Source organism: Poecilia mexicana, unplaced genomic scaffold (genome assembly GCF_051168715.1).
Source record: "Poecilia mexicana isolate PSO_F unplaced genomic scaffold, ASM5116871v1 scaffold_1, whole genome shotgun sequence".
Classification (NCBI taxonomy): Eukaryota; Metazoa; Chordata; class Actinopteri; order Cyprinodontiformes; family Poeciliidae; genus Poecilia; species Poecilia mexicana.
Genome location: NW_028263370.1, coordinates 9,157,622 through 9,179,648, shown reverse-complemented (window position 1 = coordinate 9,179,648; position 22,027 = coordinate 9,157,622). Strand labels below are relative to the sequence as shown.

Genomic DNA, 22,027 nt, shown 5'->3' with positions numbered 1-22,027 from the left:
CCCTGAAGAGTGGGACAGCCCTTACTTTTTTTTTTTTTTTTTACGTATGAGGTTTTGTCAATATAAATATTACACTACAACAACACAATTATTTGTATTATTTCATTTGTTTATGGGTACAAATGTAAGTTGAAAGAAGTGCTTGGGTACAAAATGAGGGTCTGAATTTCCTGAAGGGACAAACTGACCCAGAGAACCAGTTCTTCATGCTGAGAAAAATCTAGCCATTTAGCCCTTTGTCATTTTTATAAATCATCTCACTATTTCTGATCAAAGTTAAAACTGACTGCTGTGGCATGTTTCATGCTGGCCATTGGTCAGTTGTTCCCTGTCAGGGAAACATTTCATATCCTCTTTTTTTAAGGTTTTATTGGCTCTAGTGGCCTTTATTTGATAGTTAGTTGACAGGAAAGTGGGTCATAAGAGAAGGGGGAAGACATGTGGCAAAGGTTGCCAGGCTGGGAATTGAGCCTGCGACAGCCACGTCGAGGACTGAGGCCTCCATATGTGGACTGTGCTTAACCCCTGCGCCACCACAGCACACCCAACATTTCATATCCTCTTTGACAAAGGATGAGTCAAAATAATTTTCTGTCACCTCCTATTTACGGGGGTGACAGAAGGAAAAGGCTATTTCCTTCTTAAAACTTCTTAAAATAATAGTTATTTTAGTTTGACTAGAGATAACAGTCTGTAGCATTTTATGAGTGATAACTGACTGTAATGGAAATAGGGTGTAATGCATATTCCGAAAATATACAATTAAAATTGAAATATGCATTCAATTTTACTATTCTTGTGACTATATATCTGTATAAATAATAAATGAAATCTTTTGTAAATCTAACCATATTTTTTGTTTTGTAATATAAAGAATCCATGCCAGTCAGTCTACAAATGGAAGAAATCCTTGGGTACAAAATTAGAGTCTGAAACTTCATAATAGATTCTACAATATAAAAAGTAGGCCTGAAGTAAAATTTATTTCCAGTTGAAAAATGAGGACTCAAATGTGTATTAATCCTACACCTATTTCACTCATCCGGGATATACCTCATGAATAAACAGATAAACTATGTATAATTATGCAATGGTGTCACTAGACTGCACAAGATGGTTTGTTTAAAACTATGGTAATGTTTTAACCATTGTCAGCAAATATCTAATTGGTTGTTAGTTTTTCCTCGAATTCACTAACAGCTTCTTGAAGATTAACATCTAAATGGTACATTTGAATAAAACTGATCTCCTACAGGGTTTGTGTATCGGGCTTGGGTATTCTACTGCTTGCAGTTGTAATACAGCTGCAGTTCAGCCTCAGGTCACAACAATATAAAAACCTGTCTGTAAGGTGGTTGACCTTCATTGTAACCCAACAGTGTGCTGCCAACGGGAGCAGCAAAGTGCTTGACATAGAAGATCTCTGTGACACACTTGGAGGTGGATGGATACAGAGGGCACTGAAGAAGAAAGAAGGGCATTGAGTTCAAAACAAAGTCAGCTGCTTGTTGTTTCCAAGCTTTTATGAGAGCAGTTGATGACGGTTTATTACCACTATCCTCCTAATGTTCCCTCAACCTCATAAATCTTTTTTCACCCTGTGGTTATCAAAGCAAACAATGTATCTTTTACCACAAAAATCATTTTGTGAGCAAGTACCTGTCTCTAATCACTACAAAGATGTAGTGCAACAAATTTCCTTGTGGTGAACTCACCGAATCCACTTAGCAAACACGGTCACTGAGCATGCAGTGTCAACACATGTGCCTAAGCTTGTTATATATGGTAGTATTTAACTGTGTTGTGACTACATAACTTCAGGTGATGGATCTGTGCATGTACATACTTGCATAAATAACAGTACTCCCCTTCCCCCTTTAACAATATTGGCAATGACGTCCATTAAAAGTGTCCAGCAGTGGATTTTATAAGTCACATTGTTGGAATTAAACTGCTCTCAGACATTAGCAAGTGTTAATTTTCTCGTCTTCGGTGGCACTGAATGAACAGCTTGCAAATGCCAATTATGACCTAAAGAACATTACAACAGGGATTTTTACAAGAGGAATTTTCATTGGTCTCTGCACGCCTGCTTTGACATAAATAGCTGAAAGGGCAGCAGCATTAATAGGGTTACAGGGGGCTGAGTGGGGATGGGCCACATAGATCAATCACATGCGCAGAGCTCATATCATCTATCTGCACCTACAGATAAAGCTGCGCAGTTGGATAGTTTCTTCGTCATGGCAGTAAGCCCCTTTAAGTCACTCCTAGGGCAAAGACAATATCACCTTTGGGGAGAATGTCCAGTTGCCATAGTGCAGTACAACAATGCTGTTTGGCTACAATACCCAAGCCGTTGCCCATGCCCTCACCTTTGACCCTGTTCCGTCCAGCCCAAGTATCATTTTTCCAACCTAGGGGGTGGCTGCAGCAGAAGCGACACAGAAGCATGCTCAGTGTTGTTGGGTTAGACATTTTAGAATGCACTGTTTATAGATGGCAAGACAAAATGGCGAGTACAAAGAGTTGTATTGATTGCTGCAATATTGATTTCTGTTGTCTGCCAATGGAGGGTTTGTTTTCTATGGACTTCAAGAGAATAAAAGGAAAACTCAGTCTCGTGCAAGTGCAAAAGAATCACTCTCAGACACATTATTTAGACATTTTGCACATAATTTAAAATAAACATTGCACAGGACTTAAACTTTCCAAGCTTCTGCTAAGGAAAAGAAAAGGCCATTTCCTTTTTAAAACTGACCACCTTATGCATCAGACACGGCTGAAGAGTTCATGTAAAAATTTGCCTTAGTTTTACCAACTTACCTAATCTACTAGAGGTTACTTTAAGATGTCCAGCTGTTGTTTTTTTGTTAACTTACTGTAGGCTCTTGAATATTTCAAAATATCAGATAAACCTTGTGATCCTAGCCTGTCGCAGGCTTGTTAGTCAGTCTTTCATAAGAGATACAAAAGTGTGGCCGGTAATTGCTACATCACATGCAATCGTAAATGTGCACCACGGTCTTCCTCTTCCATGATGTCCTGCGCCGCTATCTGAGCCAAAGCGTAATTATGGGCCGAGCATGATAAGGCCTTGTTTGAGGAGTTCTTGGGCTGCAGGGAGCGTTGCTGGCTCTGTGAACATGTATTGATGTCAGGGTTTACCTCAAGGGTGAGACAGCGTGGGCAGCGACTCAAAACCTTCTGCCACGTGAGAATACGCACATGGCTTTTCTGTTTACAAACAGTATCCTTGGCATTCCGCTGAGAGGAAAGCAAGCGAGGTGTTACGTAATCGCCATAAAGCAAATAGCATCCCTTCCTGCTTCTCGCCAAGCCGATCCTCCTACGCTTGGACAATCAGCTTCGGTTGTTGCTTTCGCCGGTTTAAGCTGCGAGAAGCTAAGACCCACAGTAAAAGCCCAGTTATGTTATAAAGCTGTAAGCAGGTATTTTCTCACGTTCCTTATTGGTGCTGTCCAAGGCCTAATTAACAGCAGCATGTTAGAAGCTTAACAAGCCATTTCCCATGTTGCTCTAAATTTGAAGGATTGTGTTTTCGTTAAAAGGAACAAGGAATTGTAATACTGACAGATTTATTTATTTTTTTCAGATTAGAAACAAAGCTAGTACTAACTCCCCACCAACAAGACCAAAAAATAAAAAACAAACAAAACAAAAATCGCCCCGGTAGTTTTTTCTTTCAAAGATTCCCTTTGGTACATCAATTCTTAGTTTATATAGAAAACTTGCATATATCAATTTATTTATTTTTTTGACATTTGAGAATTTTACAAGAAAAAAAAGCTGCATGAGTGACAGAAAAAAACTTAATAATCTCCTAACACTTCCCTTTTTAACAAGTTTGCTACAAAGTCTAATTAATAATGTAAACTATATTATTTTATCCTATATTTTGTAACACTTAATTGTATGAGATATCTAACCTTATATCAGGGATGGAAAATTAAAACCTGTATCTACCACTCAAATGCTCAAGTCTGAGAAGGCACCACTGTTTATTTCAGATGCAATTATATGCAAAATTTGAATGTTATATATATATATATATATATATATATATATATATATATATATATATATATATATATATATATATATAAAACTGGCTACCTGTCCAGGGTGTACCCCGCCTCTCTGAGTATCTCCAGATGTACTACGCATAAATGTGTAAGCTAATAGATGGATAGATTAAAAACATATATATTACTATATATTTGTAAAACAAAGTGTACTCTAAAAATAATAGTTGTTCTTTTGCCACTTCATACCCCCATTTCTTTTTTATGCATTGCCATTTTGTCTCTTTTCACTTCCATTTTGTACCCATGCATTTAAATGTAACAATTTTGTTTTCTATTTTGACTGATTGGATTCTGATCTCCATTTTGGCCATCCAATAAAGTTCCTTATACCGTATAAACAATACATTACATCACATAGTTCAAGATTTTCCAGTTCCCATTAAAAATTAGAGGTGTGCCTTTAGTTTAAGTTCATGCTTGAGGAGGTTTATGGTTTCTATCACCCACTTTACACCAGGAACATTTTGTCCCCTTTTAGTTGAACTGAATTTGCAGCAGTTTAGTAGCAGTTTAGACACAATGCTGCCCCCAACAGATCAGTTGTAGAAACTGAACACTTCTGGACTGTTCAAATGTCAAGTTCACTCCTGTCATTGGTTGGTTGATGAGATTTACCCATTACCTGCATGATTTAAGTACTAGGGGCTAATTTCCACACCTGGTTAAACATTGATTAGACAAAAACTGTTCCTTCATCAATTCCTTCCTTGCTAAAATTTGCCAAGAGGAAATGTCAGCTTAATATGGGAAATACTCCTTTTCAGAGTCAATGCACAATGCAGTAATGAGAGCCTGGTTCTTACATTTTGTTTTGTTTTTTAATGAATGGTCCTGATTGACGTACTTTATCTTAAAATGACTCTCCAATATGAATTGTTTTGTTGGTAGACAGTCTTAGGTCAGGGCCCCTTTAAACCCCTGCTGTCTACTCGGGGAGTCCAGACAGCTGGTCTGGATTGTCCTTTAAAAGTATAACTTACCAGACGCCTTGCATGACATCACTAACCACCCCTCTGGACTTGGGCTCAATATAAGGTTTCATTAACAGAATGTACAAGTGGGGCAGCTGGTGCCTTTATTTACACTTGGAGGTGGAACCAATCCAGTGGATGCAGTATCAGTTTTCTCAGTATTATATGATTGCCAGTGCCCTTTTATTTTATTATGTTTTATGTAGGGTTGAAATAGTTGTTTTCTGACAGCCCTTACATCCTGAATCACAATAACACCCGTCACTCAGAGGATTTGTGATTTCTATTCATTGAGAGTCACGTGCGTCTCGCTCAGAGGAGGGAAAGAGGGAGCTTAGCAACAGCAGCTTAGGTCAGGTTGTTTGGAAACCAATGAGAGAAACACTGCAATGTTCTTATTACTTATAAACACTTGATCAAGTACTTTTTTTAAAATGGTAATTCCTGTTCATTTTACAACTCCACACTCTCTTTTGGTGCAATTTTAAATGCGAGAGGATTAATGCAAAAATTAGCTTTATGGGTTTGCAGCAGTTATGGTAGGACCAGAAAGCGCATGTGCACACAACCTATTCCTGCTGCTAACCTTTCTGGGGTAATGGTTGGTCCTGGTAAATGCTCAGAAGGTTGCTGCAGCCACTGTGCATTCAGAAAGAAAGTTACTTTCCTCAGTGCACAGCTCATCAAGTCGGTCAGATATATTGACTTTTGTGTAGACAAAGGCAGCTTCAGGAGGAGGGAGAAGGCAGTTTGGAGGGAAAGCACTGTGAGCGACTGGGGTCAGGTCAGTGGGTTTGTACGCTCAGGAGCTCATTTCTTAAGTCTCCATGTGATGCAGTTTGAAAGCACAAAAAAGGTTTAGTCTCTTGTGTGAGACCGGACAGGTTGTGTTTTCAGGTTGCGGTAACTACACAGAACAATAATCAGTCTAGAAGGTTTAGTTAGAGGTGAGCTAATGTTCAACCAAGAGTTAAACATTTTACATTTTCAATAAACAAAATCGAATGAATAAAAACACTGTTCTGCTCAGATTCATTACAGTGAATTCATACGACCAAAATAAACACACGGAAGAAAAATCATAACTCTGTTAAGATAACCACAGAATTACAGTAATATAGTAATAAATATATCTTGGCTGGTGCCGTGTGTGTGTAATCTGGATTTAAATACCTTGTAATGCTGAGCAGATCAGAGCGGTTGTAGCAGACAAAAGGAGCACATACCACCGTGACGTTTACACACAAGCCGTTATAGTTTTCTTGGAAAACTGGTTAAACACGCTTTGTCAGAAATGTACAGAGGTGGGGTTTATCCCCAGCAAAGGCAGAAGAATAGTTGACTTACTCATGGCCCAGAAAAGGGGTTCGAGTTTTGTCTTTTCTAAGCGTTAACCTTGACATGTTACTCAAGAGTCTGTGAGTCATCAGGCAAAACGCTGACATTAAACCCAATTCTTAAAAGGGTATATGTCAAAAAGTTGGCATTAATACTCTTATACTTTGCAATATGTGTAGGAATTTGACAGTTCTCAGGAAGTGATATTAATTTTGATTAGGTGCCAAGAGAAAGAAACTCGTTAGTCATTTCCATCTTGCACATCAAAAAGTAGAAAATTTGTTTAAAGCTAGCCGCATATCCCTCCTGTGTTATCTGGTAGATTTCTGTGGTTTTTATGAGTAAATATCAAATGCTGCGTGTTGTATTTTTTTTTTTTACCATGGCTCTTTGAACGTTACACGAAATGGTACTCTGAGCATATGCACTGAAATATAGTATACCATTTAAAAAATCCTGCTTTTAAAATCATATTTATTGTTTCTCTCCACTTAAATTTTGTCAAAGTTTGTATTTGCCCTAGTGGCCTTTATTTGATAGTGAATTGACAGGAAAGTGGGTAATGAGAGAAGGGAGAAGACATGCAGCAAAGATCGCCAGGCTGGGAATTGAACTTGCGACATCTGTGTTGAGGACTAGGGCCTCCATATGTGGATTGTGCTTAACCCCTGCACCACCACAGCACCTCTCTCCATTTAAATTTTACCTTAAAAGGCATTCCAACCGCTGACCAACAAACTAGCCCTTCTAACTATTGATCCGAACCCAGTGCTCTGTCCCATGTTTGTTTCTATGCTGTGCCACATGTATTGGAGTTTGTTGTTATAATGGATTCTTTTGATAGCAGCGAGTGCAATCTATAAACTCAAATTCTTTAGATTCCTTCTTGAGCTCCAGCAGTCACATATTGATTGAAGTGATGGTCAAATGTCTTTCTCTCCCTTTTTTCTAAACATCTGCTTTTAAAATTGACCCTTTAAGGCAGTGAGCGGACTTGCACAACATATTTTCAGTTTTTACAAACATTTACAAATGTCATTGCACAGTGAATCAACGGTAAGTTCCTAAAAAGTCTTTAAAGGTTCAACCATTTAATGATCTCCATCTTAGACCTTTAAATGTCCCAAATAGTCAGATGTTTTTTAAAAACTAGGTCTTTGGTCTGCTTGTAAAACAGCAGTTTACAAGCTAGGAGCAGTATGTCTATTAAACAGCAGAATAACTGAACTGATACCCTAACGGAATAACTAGGTAATACCAGCTTATTATTAGGGATGTATTACTGTTATTTTACTGTTTACTGTTGTTGGGGGGCAATTATTACTATAAGAGGTAGTTTAAGGTGTACTTAAGAAGTGGTAATGGGTATGTTTTTATGTTAGAGCAGTATGTATGTATGTACACATATGTATTGCCAAATAGATTATGGCACATTTTAAACAGGTTTTTATCATTATTGGAAGAAATGTTACAAAAAAGTGTAATATATATTTGCTCTAAATAGCAGAGCTGTGTTGAGGTGTAATATTCTGTGCATGTACTTACATGAAAAGCACTAAAGTGTGTAGCTATTCTATGTTTTTTGTTTATGCGTCAAAATCAAAACAATGACTAAATTTTACAGATGACTTTTTAGACGTAATAATCACAAGGTTGTATATTATATTGGATTTTAGCAGCAATAGGAATTAATTGTTAATCTCCAGTATAATAAAAGGCTTTAGAAAATGTTATGCCTTTTGCATGTATAACATAGTGACACATCAAATTTTACTTGAATTGGACGGGCTGTACTGACGTGACATTTTGCAAGAAAGGCATTCTTATTATTATTCTGAATTTCAATTTTACTTAAGGTTAGCTTACTAGTTGAACTTGATGTTTATTTATGATCTATTTATGGAAAATGCTGTTTTCAGCTATTTTTTTTAGTATTTGGTGGTTGGATAGTGTGCGTCTAGAGAGTTTATTGTTTAAAAAGTGACCAAACTACAACTACAGAAGCATATGGGACAAAAAGCTGCGCGAGTTTAAAGAGTACATAGGGAACCTCCACATTTTAGCCACATCTGTCTTGCATTACACATAAAGAACAATATCAATTGTACGGAAACCTTTCCTCATATGGAGGGGGAGGAGGCTCTCCAGGGAAGGAATTACAAACAGAAGTTTATGTCCTCTTTGTCTCTGCCAGAGTCTATTATCATTGTCGTCTGACTCAAAAGAAAATACAAAGTTACACTTAGCATTTATGAAACTGTTCTTTAGTCTGAACAGGGCTTTCATGGCAAGCGCAGTCTTTTTAGGGCTTTTCATTTCACTTTAAAAATGTGCTATTCGCCCACCAGTTTAGTTTCTGGGGAAGTTAAATCTAACTGCAGAGTTGCCCTAGTTTTGGTCAGCGAATTAGTTGGGGGAGGACAGAACAGGAAGGACAAACAGGTCCGTTGCTTCTGGCTGCCAAGTGATGCAACTGTCATTACGTCACAAGCCAAAGTTTACGCCGGAGCAGATAACTGAGGTGTGCTAAAGAGAACTGCCATGTTGTTGTGCAATCCAAAGACAATCCCCTCCCCCACACAGAAAGCTGCGCAGCAACTTCTGTTCTTATTAATGGAAGTCACATGTATAACTGAACATCCAGCTTCAGATGTTCAGGTAATAACCTTCATATGCATCTGCTTATGAGTGGAAACAAACACACAAAAAAGATGTTTATAGTGGAATGCAAAAAGAAAAACATGCACCAAAAACCTTTCAGCAATCAAACTTTTCACATGGATAGTCTAAAAGGTATAGCATCTGATGATTTTTTTATTTTGCTAAATATTAGCTGCACATTTTAGTATAAAAATATACAGTAAATTAATTCCAAGGGGTACATCAAGGTGGTTTAGAGATTTCACATTCTAGTTAGCAAATGTTAACTAGAATGTGTTAACATTTGATCTGTGCAATATTTAAAATAGAAAATAATCAATATGTAGGGTAAAGGTTTGTTCTTTGTGGAATTCCAAAGAAAAAAAAATGTTTCACTTTGATCCCGAGCGCCTCACAGAGGAGTTCATGCCCCTTGAACTCTTTCAGATCTTTAGGTCTTGTTGGGATTTTATATGATATAGACCAACACCAAGCAGTGTGAAATTGTGTGTGGTCTTTAACATTTTTTTAAAACAATACTGTGGATGCTCTTATTTGAATTTTTTATTTATTTTTGTCCTCGTAACATTGTATGTTGGATAATTAGTTTGGTTTCATCTGACCAAAGCACTTTCTTCCTCATATTTGCTGTGTGCCCTATGTGAATTGTGGTGGACTGTTGTTGGGGATTTCTGTAGCTGGTTGATGCTTTCTTTGCCTGGCCTCTCAGTTAGGGTGAACTACCATGTCTTTATACATCTTCAGATGCTCTTTACATTTACATATTTTGGATTTACCATTCATATGTGCTTAGGGATTTTGATTTACAGTCCAAACCTACTTTAAACTTCTGAGCAGATTTCTTTCTGGCCTGTCTGCTATGTTCTTTGGTGTTCAGGAGGTTGATTATTGTCTAATCTTCTCCAACAAACCTCTGATGCCTTCATGGAACAGCTGCATTTATACAAAGATAAATACAGGACACATGTGTCAACTCTTCTCTAAATAGTTAAGTCCTGAAGACGGTTGGTTGCAGTGAATTCTATTTAGGAGTATCAGATATAATGCAAATGCATGACACACTTCTTAGATTTTCATTTGGAAAATTGCTGTACGGCTTTTATTCTTTTCAGTTATGAGTTATTTTATTGTGAGTCAATCACATGAAATCCCCACTAAAACACATTGTCAGAATGCAACTGAACACAGGTCAGAATGAAGTGTTCCATTTAGTTGTTTTTTTTGTCCTAGATTCATTCAGTTTTATGCAGTACAACTGAACTTTACCCAGATCTAGCAAAAATTGACTTAGCCTTTGATTTGGTTTGACTTGAAGCAACATCCAAGGAGAAAGGAGATATGCAGACAGAGGAATCTTTTGTGTCTTCATCAGGCTTGTCATATGTTGAGAAGAAAATAGAGATAGCAGATGTAAAACCAAGCATGTGAGAGACACAGCATGAGTGTGCCATGTGACAAAAATCACAAGCGTAAGTTGCCTGAACAAAAGACCCTGTACTATGCAAACCATAAATGGGCATGGGTACAACTGAGCCTGTTAAGCATTTGAGCATCACTGACAACTCACTCAGCTTGCATATTGGTTCTGAATTATGTTATGAATTCTGAATTTATTTTTACCGTATCAGCTATTTCTAAATACTCTTTCCAGTGCAGTCAGTCCCTCTCTCTGAACAAGCAAGCTATACATCATGAACTGTCATCATGCAATCTGCCTACAATGCAATAATCAAGCGGCACATTAAAGCAAGCAGTGAAAGAGTTCTCCTTTCTTTGGCAAAACTTCAGATGCAGGTCATGTACTGTTCTCTGTAAATAAATCTTTGCAAAAACAGAACTTATTATACTGCTCTTGATCTTTAAAAGAGGAATAATAATCGGAAATTGATCATATGCCTTTTTTTTAATCATTTGTTTTCATACAGTCAACTAGCTTGTAGGATGGTGACGATTCTGCCACAGGTCATTAGGTTTGTGGAGCAGCAGCTCGAGCTGATTGTTTACCATGGGGACACTAAAACAGTGCTATCCAAGTACTCTGACCTAATTACGCAAGCAAAGGACTGCTAAGGATAAGGTATCACTGTTAGCTCTTCTCCATGCTGTCAGAATATCCAAGCTACAGTGACTTTTGGTGTAATATGCTAATTAGCAAGCCTCATGTTGAAAATATTCAGTCCGTTTTCTTGTTTATCGTTTGTTATTGTGTTATGGTAAAATTCTTTTAATAACACTTCAACAGTGTTCAAATTATATGATTGTGTCAGTTAAATACAGGATGTTGATGAACTGATAATAGTGGCATAAAAGTTATAATAGTGTTTAAAAAAGCACTTTTATGTAAGTAATTTGGCAAGGCGTCGGACTTCTACTTGCGCTGAACCCTTCAAAAATTTATAGTCTTTAGACTTTGCCCATGTTTCATTTTCTTATCTTTTAAACAGGAAAATACAACCGTGCCCTCTCACCAAAGGAAATTTGTACTTGACATTATGGCCTATTCTGAACAAAACACTAGTGTGACTTGGCAAGTGTGTATTTGATTTACAACTCTGCCCAAGATCTACATTTCTCTTAGCTTCGGCAGCAGATTTTATTTCTCTTTTACCATAGAGGCGAACTTTTAATCTATCCATGTGAGTATAATGTCATTAAAATCAATATTATTTTGTTTTACTTCACAATATCAGTGAGTAGATAAGTTGGCAGGACAAAGCTTGAAATTCCAGGTAAAAAAAAAAAAATCCTTGGTTTGTTCCTGACATTACAACCTAAATAGCTACAGGCTCCTAAACATACCTTTAAAATTTATTTTTAAAATATTCAGTATTTCTATGCATTTTCTATATTTTTCTTCTATTTTTCTAAACTCAATATGACTGAAGAAACATTTTTTTTCTTCTTTTTTGCCGTAAGATTTTTTTAAACATAGTTGCCTTAAGGTCTGAACTTGAAAGTGCAGGGACCTGAGCCTCCAAGCAGCTGTTGGAATGATGAATGTCACACAGGGCTGCCAAGTAACAGCAAACAGGCTACAAACGCTGTGGCAGGCCTCAAATTTCACAAGCTCTTTCTTTGGGAGGACAAAACAGTTTGAATATGAGTTCAGTCCAAGGCAAATCACACAGCAGAAAGGGAACAGATGTTCCATTTTAAATATTTATTGCACACATTGTGTCGTGTAGTAAATAAAAATAAGGTAAACAGAATGATTTTAAAATTTTTAAACTACCGTATTTTCCACACTATAAGACGCACCTAAAAACCTTCAATTTCCTCAAAAGCCGACAGTGCGCCTTATAATCCGGTGCGCCTTATATATGGACCAATATTGAGCCACAACAGGTCCAGCAACGGACCTTACCACAGGGGCCGCGTTTCATTGGCTAATGCCCATTTTAGGTCACAGTGCAGCTACCACGTGCGTGACCGTCTCACAAACACAAGCTACAGTAGTAAACATATGCTAATGTACATTGTGGACCATCAAAACCATGAATGCCGACTTACCCAGCCTTGCAAGAACAATAGGCATCAGTGATCTTGTCCACAGCTATATTTATGCTGAGGGTGTGAGGATCTGCTGTTTTCCTCATCTATCGGTAGCTTTTAGCTGTGACGCGCACAATGTTGGAGGCATCCAGTGGCTCAAACACCTTGATGTCGTCCAAAAAAGATGACATGAACTTGTTGGTTCCCCTGTCCATTGTCGTGGCTGATATGTTGTGAAAATCCGGCAGAAATGCTACGCTAATTAACTCAGATCGAAATGAAAGACGTCATGTTTACACAGACATGCAGTAGGCTGCTTATGTAGTTGGTCCACTACGGTAAGCAGCCGCCAACTTCTTTTTCCCCCGTAGAAGAAGTAGTGCGCGGTGCATGCTGGGATAGTTGTCAGAACACTGGTTTGTTAATAAAGTTTGATAATACATTTAAAGGGGGGGAGGGGCAGGGGAAGAGAGACAGAGACTGCAGCGGCAGCGTGTCGGTTGGTCTGTGTTACCCAGAAAGCAGTTGGGCATAATATCGCAACACCAACACCGTGAGTGAAACAACGGCTGGGCCAGCCTACTATATAAAGTACTCGGGGACCAGTTCTTTATAAATGTGGATGTGTAATAATAGAGTATGACACGTCTATTCTATGCGCCTTATAATGCGGTGCGCCTAATGTATGAAAAAAGTCCTAAAATAGGCCATTCATTGAAGGTGCGCCTTATAATCCGGTGCGCCTTATAGTGCGGAAAATACGGTACTGTTTTTTATCATAACATTCTTACTGATCACAGCTTATTTCAGTGAGATGCCAAAGAAAGTTCTCAAGTGATGGAGGTTTTCTGTGGCTGCACCGTTATAAAATAATGCAGTGTTGCCCCATCCCACATGGTGCTGCACACTGGCTTTTAGCTGGATGAAAGAAAACTGCAAGAAAGACAAACTCGTCTGTTTGCAAACATTTGAATAAAAGGAATTAGATAGTAATATGCACTTTATTTGTATAAACACCGTGATTTAAAAAAAAATGTTTACTTGTATGAATGGAGCAAACAATATGCTTCTAACTAAAAATATGGATGTCTATCTTCAGTGCATTGGTATATAAAAAGACTATTAAGCTTTCAACAAAAAAGTCATGGGCAGTTAAAGCTATTTCTTACTAGTTTAGCATACAACTTTTTCTAGTTTCAAGAGGTGTAAACCAAGTAGTTTGCATGTAATGATTTGCTATCAAATTAGCAGAGAAAGACAATCTTGATAAACAGCTATCATCTCACTATGAATTGATTCAATTCTAAATTTCTGACAGCTGACTGACATGACACAGCTGTTATGACCGCAGTTTAAATTTAGCATAATCACGTCAAAAGACAAAACATTTCACTCCATCTGACCGCAGAGTATGTCTACTGAATATTCAAGAGGTGATGCCTTACTGACCGTTTCAAATTTATATTACTAAAAATGCTGATGCAAATAAAAGAAGTCCACATTTTAGATTGTGGACAACCTAAAGTGTGTTGCTGTTCACACTTTACGTTAGCAGGTGTCACTTTAAAATGTTTCGGTATATATTATTGTGTTACTGGATGCACAATCTGTAAAATTGTGGCACAGCTTTACAGAGGCAGGCTACTGAGGTCAGTCTTCATTTTTCATTTTTCTCTGAATAACCCTTCTGACTTTGTTTTTTTCTTTAACTTTTTAATGAATAAGCTCATTTCCTACTCTGGACTTTGTACAATGCAATGTGACTGACTAGTTATAGCTAAAAAAAAACTATGTGCAAGACTGTGTAGAAAGGTTGATAATTGTCTAGGTTAGATATTAGACTTGAACAGGAAGAAAAAGATAAATGGCAGCATAAGTAGAGAAGAATCTGACATGTAATTATAGGGTAGAGGTGAAGGCGGTCAGAGAGGGAGAGAAACAATTGCACAGAAACAAAGAAGCAGACTTTTGGTGCTGGAACAAAATCTTACTGGAGAGTTCAGTTTGTGAGCAGTAATTCAAGCTGCAGTTCAGTGTTTATTTCTATCAGAAAGCCTAAATAGATTAAAGCACATATGACCTATAAGAAAGATCCAATGTTGTCATTTCATCAGCATATCTTTGGCTTAGTTTACTGTGTTACTTTTAGAGCAAAAATACATCACACTGTCAATTATGCAAGTATTAAGCACTGCTGTAAATTTGGGTTTAAATCACCGTATGGTAGCTGTGTGTGTTTGTGTATCTGTATAAAGCCCCAGATAGACGCACACACAGCTGGGATTTCTTGGCTTTGTTCTGGGTTTGCAAAGATTTTTTCTTCTTGGTCTACATGGGCGTCTCTAACTGTGACGAGCTGCTTGGATTCTTTGGTGCTTTGCAAAACACGGAGCGTGCCATCGGAACGGAGCTGCCCCTAGAGCAGCTTGACACTGGCGTTCACGTCCTGACAGAGTTACTGATTAACATACAAAACAAAGGGAGATTTACATGGAGTAGGGAAGTAGAATTTACTCACTTTGCTGTGTTGCTGCAACAATATTTTCCTAAATTCTCAAATAAATGATCAATTTCAGCAATTATTTGTAGAAAATGATTATAAATAACAGAAATGCAGTGTTTCATACCTTAAAAAAATCTAATACATTTTTTAAATAAGATAAACTTTGTTGTCCCAATTGAAATTTGTCTTGGGTACAGACACTGACTGCTGCATAGCCCAAAATCCATAACCATCACATTATATTCAACCTTAACACATGAATAATGTTTTAAATTGGGTCAAGTTCATAAATTAATGTTAGGATAATAAACCTTTACTTTCAATCCCAGATTTCATGTCGTTTCTGTTGGATTCAGGTGATTATCTGATCAGTTCTCCATGACGTATGTTAATGCTAGAATTCAACACTGGAGACGCTGGAATGGACTGGCTGTCGTATTTTCAGATACATTTTCCAGTGGTCTATTGATATTTTCAGGAGGTATACAACTCAAGCAGCATAATATGCTAGATTGCAGTCATCATCACATATCAATATGTGAAACATCACAAATGCGCAGAGCTGCTGGATGGAATATTTCATAAAGTTTTGTATTTCAAGTGTCACACACTCCGTGTGCCAATAATATGTTTTGCCGGTGTTACCAATAGTGTACAGACTGTCAATGCCAAAAGACATATTCCCTCCAGCGTGTTTGGGCGGTCTGGAACCTCCTTCCAAAAGGACGTGCCCAAAACACTGGAAATGATGCCCAAGCCAACTCATCTGACTCGAAGTTACATTCCATTCGCTCTCTGCTGTAGGGTGAGAAGCTGACTGGTCGAGCTTCTCACCCTACCTCTAAATCCCTGAAAATGATGTGTAAATGATGTGTTTAACATTGACTGAAAAATAACATCTGAAAAATATTCAAAGTAACCTTTTCATGCTGTCTTTCTACTCTGCAGGTGGGACAAAGGGCAGCCTGACGTATGGGCTCTGAGCAGGACAGATGGAAACAGAAGAGGCCAAGCATGAGGCGGAAGAAAGTTTAATGTTGGGACAGTTTGGAGCATCTCACCATCATTCTCACAAATTCCAGAATGGAGCTCGGTGTTCACAGGAGGATTCTGTGCAGATCAGCGACAGTGAAAGCTGGATTACTGGTGTGGTGCATTATGAACCCAGCAAAGCTGCTGGCTCCATGAAGAGGTACAGAGAGAACTGCAACATTCCCACTTCAGAACAAGCATTGTTCCAGCCGGGATTCTTCAAGATGAACGGAGAGTTGAAGCATGGATTCGCAGAGCAGTCCTTAGCGGTCCACCAAAGTAAGAAAATAAAAGTAGATAGTGAAATGAAAGAAAACGGTGACTCAAGCCGTAGTTTTGTGAAAAACTTCTCTGAGTTGACAAAGAAAACTGAAATGGAACAGACTTCTGTTCAGACTGATATTAATTTTGATATAAGAAACTGTCACATACCTAACAGGGATATTTTCAGCCGACCACGAAATAAGTCTGTTCCAAACGGTGCTGTATCATCTTCCTCAACCATAGAAAGTACTCCCGGTGATCTGTTGGAAAAAACCTTGTCTCAGTATTATCCTGAGCAAGTCTCCATTGCACCACAAGCATCTGGATCACAGCTGGATACTGTCAATGACTCACTCGCCACACGCTCAGTTGGTGAAGGTGCTCAACCCCCTGCTGTAACCTCAGGGCTGCCGGAGTCGCAGCAGCAGCCGCCTGCAGCATCCGCAGAAGGCGTCAACAGCTACAACTCTGTCAACTATTTAGTGAATGGATATTCTAGTAACTTTGGAGTAAATCAACAGCAACAGCCTTCATCTTGCTCTGGTCAAGAGATAGTTCTGGGGGCACAACAGCATCCCAGTGGGGCACAATGTTTTCCAGACAACACAAACCCTCAAGGTACATATACAAAAACCCAGCAGGAATACAACCCAAGGTCTTTTCTGAACCACAATAATCCCACGCAGGCTGCAGAGGCGGGTGGATATGGATCTCTTCTTAATTCCGGTGCAAATGAGAACAGCCAAAATGACAATGGAGCTGGTCTGTATCATGACACCAACATGGGACTCCAGTACGGGACTCAAGCTCAGAATTTCCAGGATAACTCTGGACGACAACATCAGCCTGATGGTCAAATGGGAAACAGCCTCCAGCAGCAAAATCACTCTGTGTCAGTAAACGGTGTGGAGGATGCACATCAACAAAGAGTCAACATTTCATGTTCCACTCCCAGCCAAACTAATTGGATAGAAAGGAATCTGTCACATTCCCAGCAGCAGCCGACGCAGTGCACAGCATCCCAGGCAAAAGAGCAAGACATGTGGAGAGCTAAGCCTCAGTCAGAACAGCAGACCACCAGCCCCCAAGTTCAAAACCAGATACTAGAGCCAAACCAAGCGCAAAGGTTCAGGGAAACGGAGACACAAGGACTTTTTACAGACGCTGGCCGAGGGTCTAACGGCTCGCTTCAAAAACAGCCGGACTGTCTACCTGCTCACATGCAATGTGCTCCAGTTCAGCACAACACTGCCCCAGAGTGGCAGCAGTCCAACTCTAAAGCACCCCAGATGCAGCAACATTTACTCCAGAAAATGCCTGAGACAAAAAACTTCCCTCAGAATCAGCAATCTAACTGCTACCTCTCCCCAATGCAACCAGAGCACTTACACGAGGACAAAGACTTGCAGGAGATATTGTCAGTAGAGTTTTTAACAACACAACAGCAGCACTGTCACCTTCAACGCCCGCTGTCCCACCCACCGCAGTTTGAAGCCCAGCAGCTCAAATCTCCCACCTACAGACCTCGCAGCCAGCCTCCACCAGGCCAACACCAGCCTCAACCAGACCAGCCTTTCAGTAACAACCATCAACACACTGACCAATCAGCATTCACCTACAATAACACAGAGATGCAACAGCCACAACATCAAAGACAGTGTCTTGAAAACTCAGGCAGCCAAAACCTCAAACAGTTTCAACCACAGCAGCCTAAGAACCACTGCCATGAGCCCAACCAGGTGGACTTAGCCCAGACTTCTTCACAGTCACAACCTCACCTACCGCAGGGTCTGTTCAGCCAACAGTCAGGAACACGGATGTATCCCAAAGCCGAGGAGCAGGCGAGGGCTTCTTGCGCCCAGTTCCAAACAGGACCTCGACTACCTCTGGGACCAGCAAGTCCCCATGCTGACTTTCAGAGGCATGCGGCTCTTCGCATGCGTCTATTACAAAGGCAGGAACGTCACGGCCCTTCTCAACTCCCTCAAAGCCCAGTTGACTCCAAACAAAACCTCGGAGCTGTAAAAATGGAAAACGGCCCCAGATTCGAGCTGCCCACCTCACGGCAGCAGGAACAGCCGTTTATGACCCATGATGCAGGGATGGGTGGGGTCAAGATCAAGACTGAAAATCAACAGTCACTATGTGTTCAGGACAGGAAGCCAGGGAACATCATTGCCTCTATGGAACAAAGCTTGAGGCAGTACGAGCTCTCGAATCTATTCGAGAAGAAACCTCTCGTTGTTAATTCATCAAATAAAGTCAAAGTGGAATCCTCAGGCCCTGTCACCATACTATCAACCAACATGGATATGAGTGGGGCAGACTCAACGGCCACAGCAGCTTCTGTTTTGAAAAATACCCTCGACTCCACTCCCAAGAAGGAACAGCTCCTTAAAAATTTCATAGATTCCCCCATGAAATTGTTAGATACCCCTGTAAAGAATCTTCTGGATACCCCCATGAAAACTCAATATGAGATCGCATCGTGCCACTGTGTTGGTAAGTCTCACCCTGTGGGTGATGAAATGCGGTCAATGGTTTAGGTTGTAATTCTTAACATTTTATGCCTTATTTAATTTAGATCAAATCATTGAGAAGGATGAAGGTCCATATTACACTCATTTGGGCTCAGCACCTACTGTCGCTGGCATTCGAGAGCTGATGGAGAAAAGGTAATCCACAAATTAATAGAGCATTAGAGGAAAGCTGACAATGTTTTGCAACTTCTGTTTGCTTTTTCTTAACGTTTTATGTTTTGAAGGTCTGGCATCACTGGGCGAGCCATCAGGATTGAGAAAGTAATTTACACCGGCAAGGAGGGGAAAAGTACACAAGGATGCCCCATAGCCAAATGGGTATGAAGATTTTATTTATTTTTTTGTATTTTATTTGTAATCTGATAAATTGGCTGCCCTTAAATAGTTCTCTGATACCTGTGTGTGCTCTGTTTCAGGTGATTCGGCGATCCAGTGTAGAGGAAAAGCTACTGGTTTTGGTGCGTGAACGTACCGGTCACAGATGTGACACTGCCTGCATCATAATTGTAATTCTGGTCTGGGAAGGCATCCAGCCCAGCTTGGCTGACCGCCTTTACCTCGAGCTCAGTGAAACTCTAACAAAACACGGAGCTGATACGCAGAGACGCTGCGCTTTCAATGAGGAGTAAGTTACAGCATTGCAGTAGTCAGAAGTGTCTTATAATTAAATACCTACATCTTAGTAGTTTACAGGTGCATTTAAAAGATATTGTGGAAAGGGTAAATTGTTATTCTGTTCAAAAAGGGAAATTCATAATATATGGATTCACAATAAAACAGATTTCAAACATTTAATTTCTGTTAAGGTATGACGTATTTTCCCGGGACAAAGTGCTACTTATAGCACAAACAAGCAACTATGTTACCTTCAGTTGTTATAAAAATGCTGTTTATATGTATTAAAAAAAGTATTTAAAAAATGTGACTTTGCACCATAGCCACATCCTCCATGAACACCTCAACAGAGCCGCAGTAAGATTACCATCCATGTCATGCTGCACTGATGCAATAATTGATGCAAAATGAACCTCAATGTTTTGAGTACATATACAGTACAGTACATGAACATACTGTACTGCTGATCCTTTGTGCTAGAAACCTTTTTTAATGATTTTGTGTTATATTAAAATATTCTGACAAACTAAATCTTGGGTTTTCATTGGCTGCAAGTCATCAAAATTAAAGAAATAAACTCTTTAATACATCACTGTTTAATGAGTCCATATATATTTTTCTAACTGGATTATTTAAATAAAATAACTTCTTGATATTTAGTTGTTTTGAATACACCTGTCAGACTTAAATATTAGAAACGCATTATGTTCAAGATATACTCCCACAGTGTAAATCTGTTCTGTTATTCAAAGTGTTTTAGCTAAGTTTGTTTTGTCAATGTTACCTGTACACTTTCAGGAGGACCTGTGCATGCCAGGGCTTTAATCCTGAAGCCAAGGGCGCGTCTTTCTCTTTTGGCTGCTCTTGGAGCATGTACTATAACGGCTGCAAGTTTGCCCGAAGCAAAATCCCGAGGAAGTTTAAGCTACTAGGAGATGATGTCAGAGAGGTATTTAATAGGAATGATGTTGAGGATCATGGCTGTAGCCAAATTCAAAACACTTATATTTAACTTAATGTTAAACGTTCTGTTTTTTAGGAAGAGAAACTTGAGAAAAGTTTTCAGAATTTGGCAACATTACTGGCTCCTTTGTATAAAATTATGGCCCCTGAAGCCTATGGAAACCAGGTGAGTATATCTTGGTATTTATAAAACCTCAGTACATCAAATAATTTCCTATTTATCTACTAAAATAATGTACATAAACATTAATAAAAGACATAGCTGATCCTCAGATCAAAAAAGCAAGAGCAAGCAGGCTTTTAAATTATTATTAGACCATCATTTCTCAGTAATGTGAATTTTTTTACTTTCTGACTTTAGTGAGGGCACTTAGTTAAATAAGCAGGTGCAAAAAATATTAATATGACCATAAAAAGAGTGCACTATAGTTGATTTGTCTGTGGGAAAGACTGTGAATAGTTATCGTGTACAAGATTTGTTTTCTGCTCCATGTGTCTTGAAAAGGATCAGATTTGATAATAGTGTGACGGAATCTACACGTCTGAAGGATTGTGTGTGAATAAGATCTGCACAAAGAAAACACCATTAAACATAGATTAGACACATTAGACATTTTTTTACATTTCTGACAGGGTTTTTGTAATGTTTTGAGCTTTTGTATTTCCTCTTGTGTTTGTCCGTAGGTAGAACATGAGCACAGGGCCCCAGATTGTCGCCTGGGGATCAAGGAGGGACGGCCTTTTTCCGGAGTGACTGCATGTTTGGATTTTTGTGCCCATGCTCATAGAGACCTCCACAACATGCAGGGAGGAAGCACTGTGGTAAGTGTGGGGACCTAGGAAACATGTTTTTACCCTCCCTTGTCAAAGTATTCATGCTCCCATAGGATTGTCGTATCTCCTCTTGTTGCAACTATAAATCTAAATATTTTTATTGGGATTTTTGCTAATAGGTCAACACATAGTTGGGGATAATTGTGAAATAGAAAGAAATTTTTTCTCAGTTTGCAGCTTTTTTTTTCAAATGAAAATCTGAGATACCAAATAAAAGATCCTGAATCATATCCATAGTATAAATAAAAGAAATGTAATCTATATAATATTTAAAGTGCACCTGTATGTAATCCGAATAAAGCTGCATTTACCTTACTCTGGCATCTACCTTTTTTTCCCAGGTGTGCACATTAACGAGGGAGGATAATCGAGAAATTGGAAAGATACCAGAAGATGAGCAGCTCCACGTCTTACCTCTTTACAAGGCTTCGAGCACCGACGAGTTCGGCAGTGAGGAGGGCCAACAGGAAAAAATAAAATCAGGGGCCATTCAAGTCCTCAGTGCCTTCCGTCGTCAGGTGCGCATGCTTGCAGAGCCTGCCAAGTCTTGCCGGCAGAAGAAACTGGATGCGAGAAAAGCGGCTGCCAACAAGAATGCCATGCTGGAAAGCTCAAATGACAAGGCAGAAAAGGCCCTTTTGGCCAAGGCTAAGGCTGGCACTTATGAGAACACTGTCCAGAGCACTCCATTTACAGGTAGAGTAA

General features: G+C 39.1%; 1 protein-coding gene across 1 annotated transcript in view; it reads left to right on the top strand.

Moving 5' to 3' along the window:
• Window positions 1–22,027, top strand: part of tet2 (tet methylcytosine dioxygenase 2) — a 29,856-nt gene that overhangs the window by 2,394 nt on the left and 5,435 nt on the right. Inside the window, exons 2-9 of the mRNA XM_014968491.2 lie at window positions 16,023–18,872; window positions 18,955–19,045; window positions 19,135–19,228; window positions 19,327–19,535; window positions 20,324–20,474; window positions 20,565–20,654; window positions 21,173–21,310; window positions 21,664–22,018. Of these exons, the coding sequence (XP_014823977.2) occupies window positions 16,067–18,872; window positions 18,955–19,045; window positions 19,135–19,228; window positions 19,327–19,535; window positions 20,324–20,474; window positions 20,565–20,654; window positions 21,173–21,310; window positions 21,664–22,018 (3,934 nt within the window). The 5' untranslated portion in view covers window positions 16,023–16,066. The remainder of the gene's footprint in view (window positions 1–16,022; window positions 18,873–18,954; window positions 19,046–19,134; window positions 19,229–19,326; window positions 19,536–20,323; window positions 20,475–20,564; window positions 20,655–21,172; window positions 21,311–21,663; window positions 22,019–22,027) is intronic.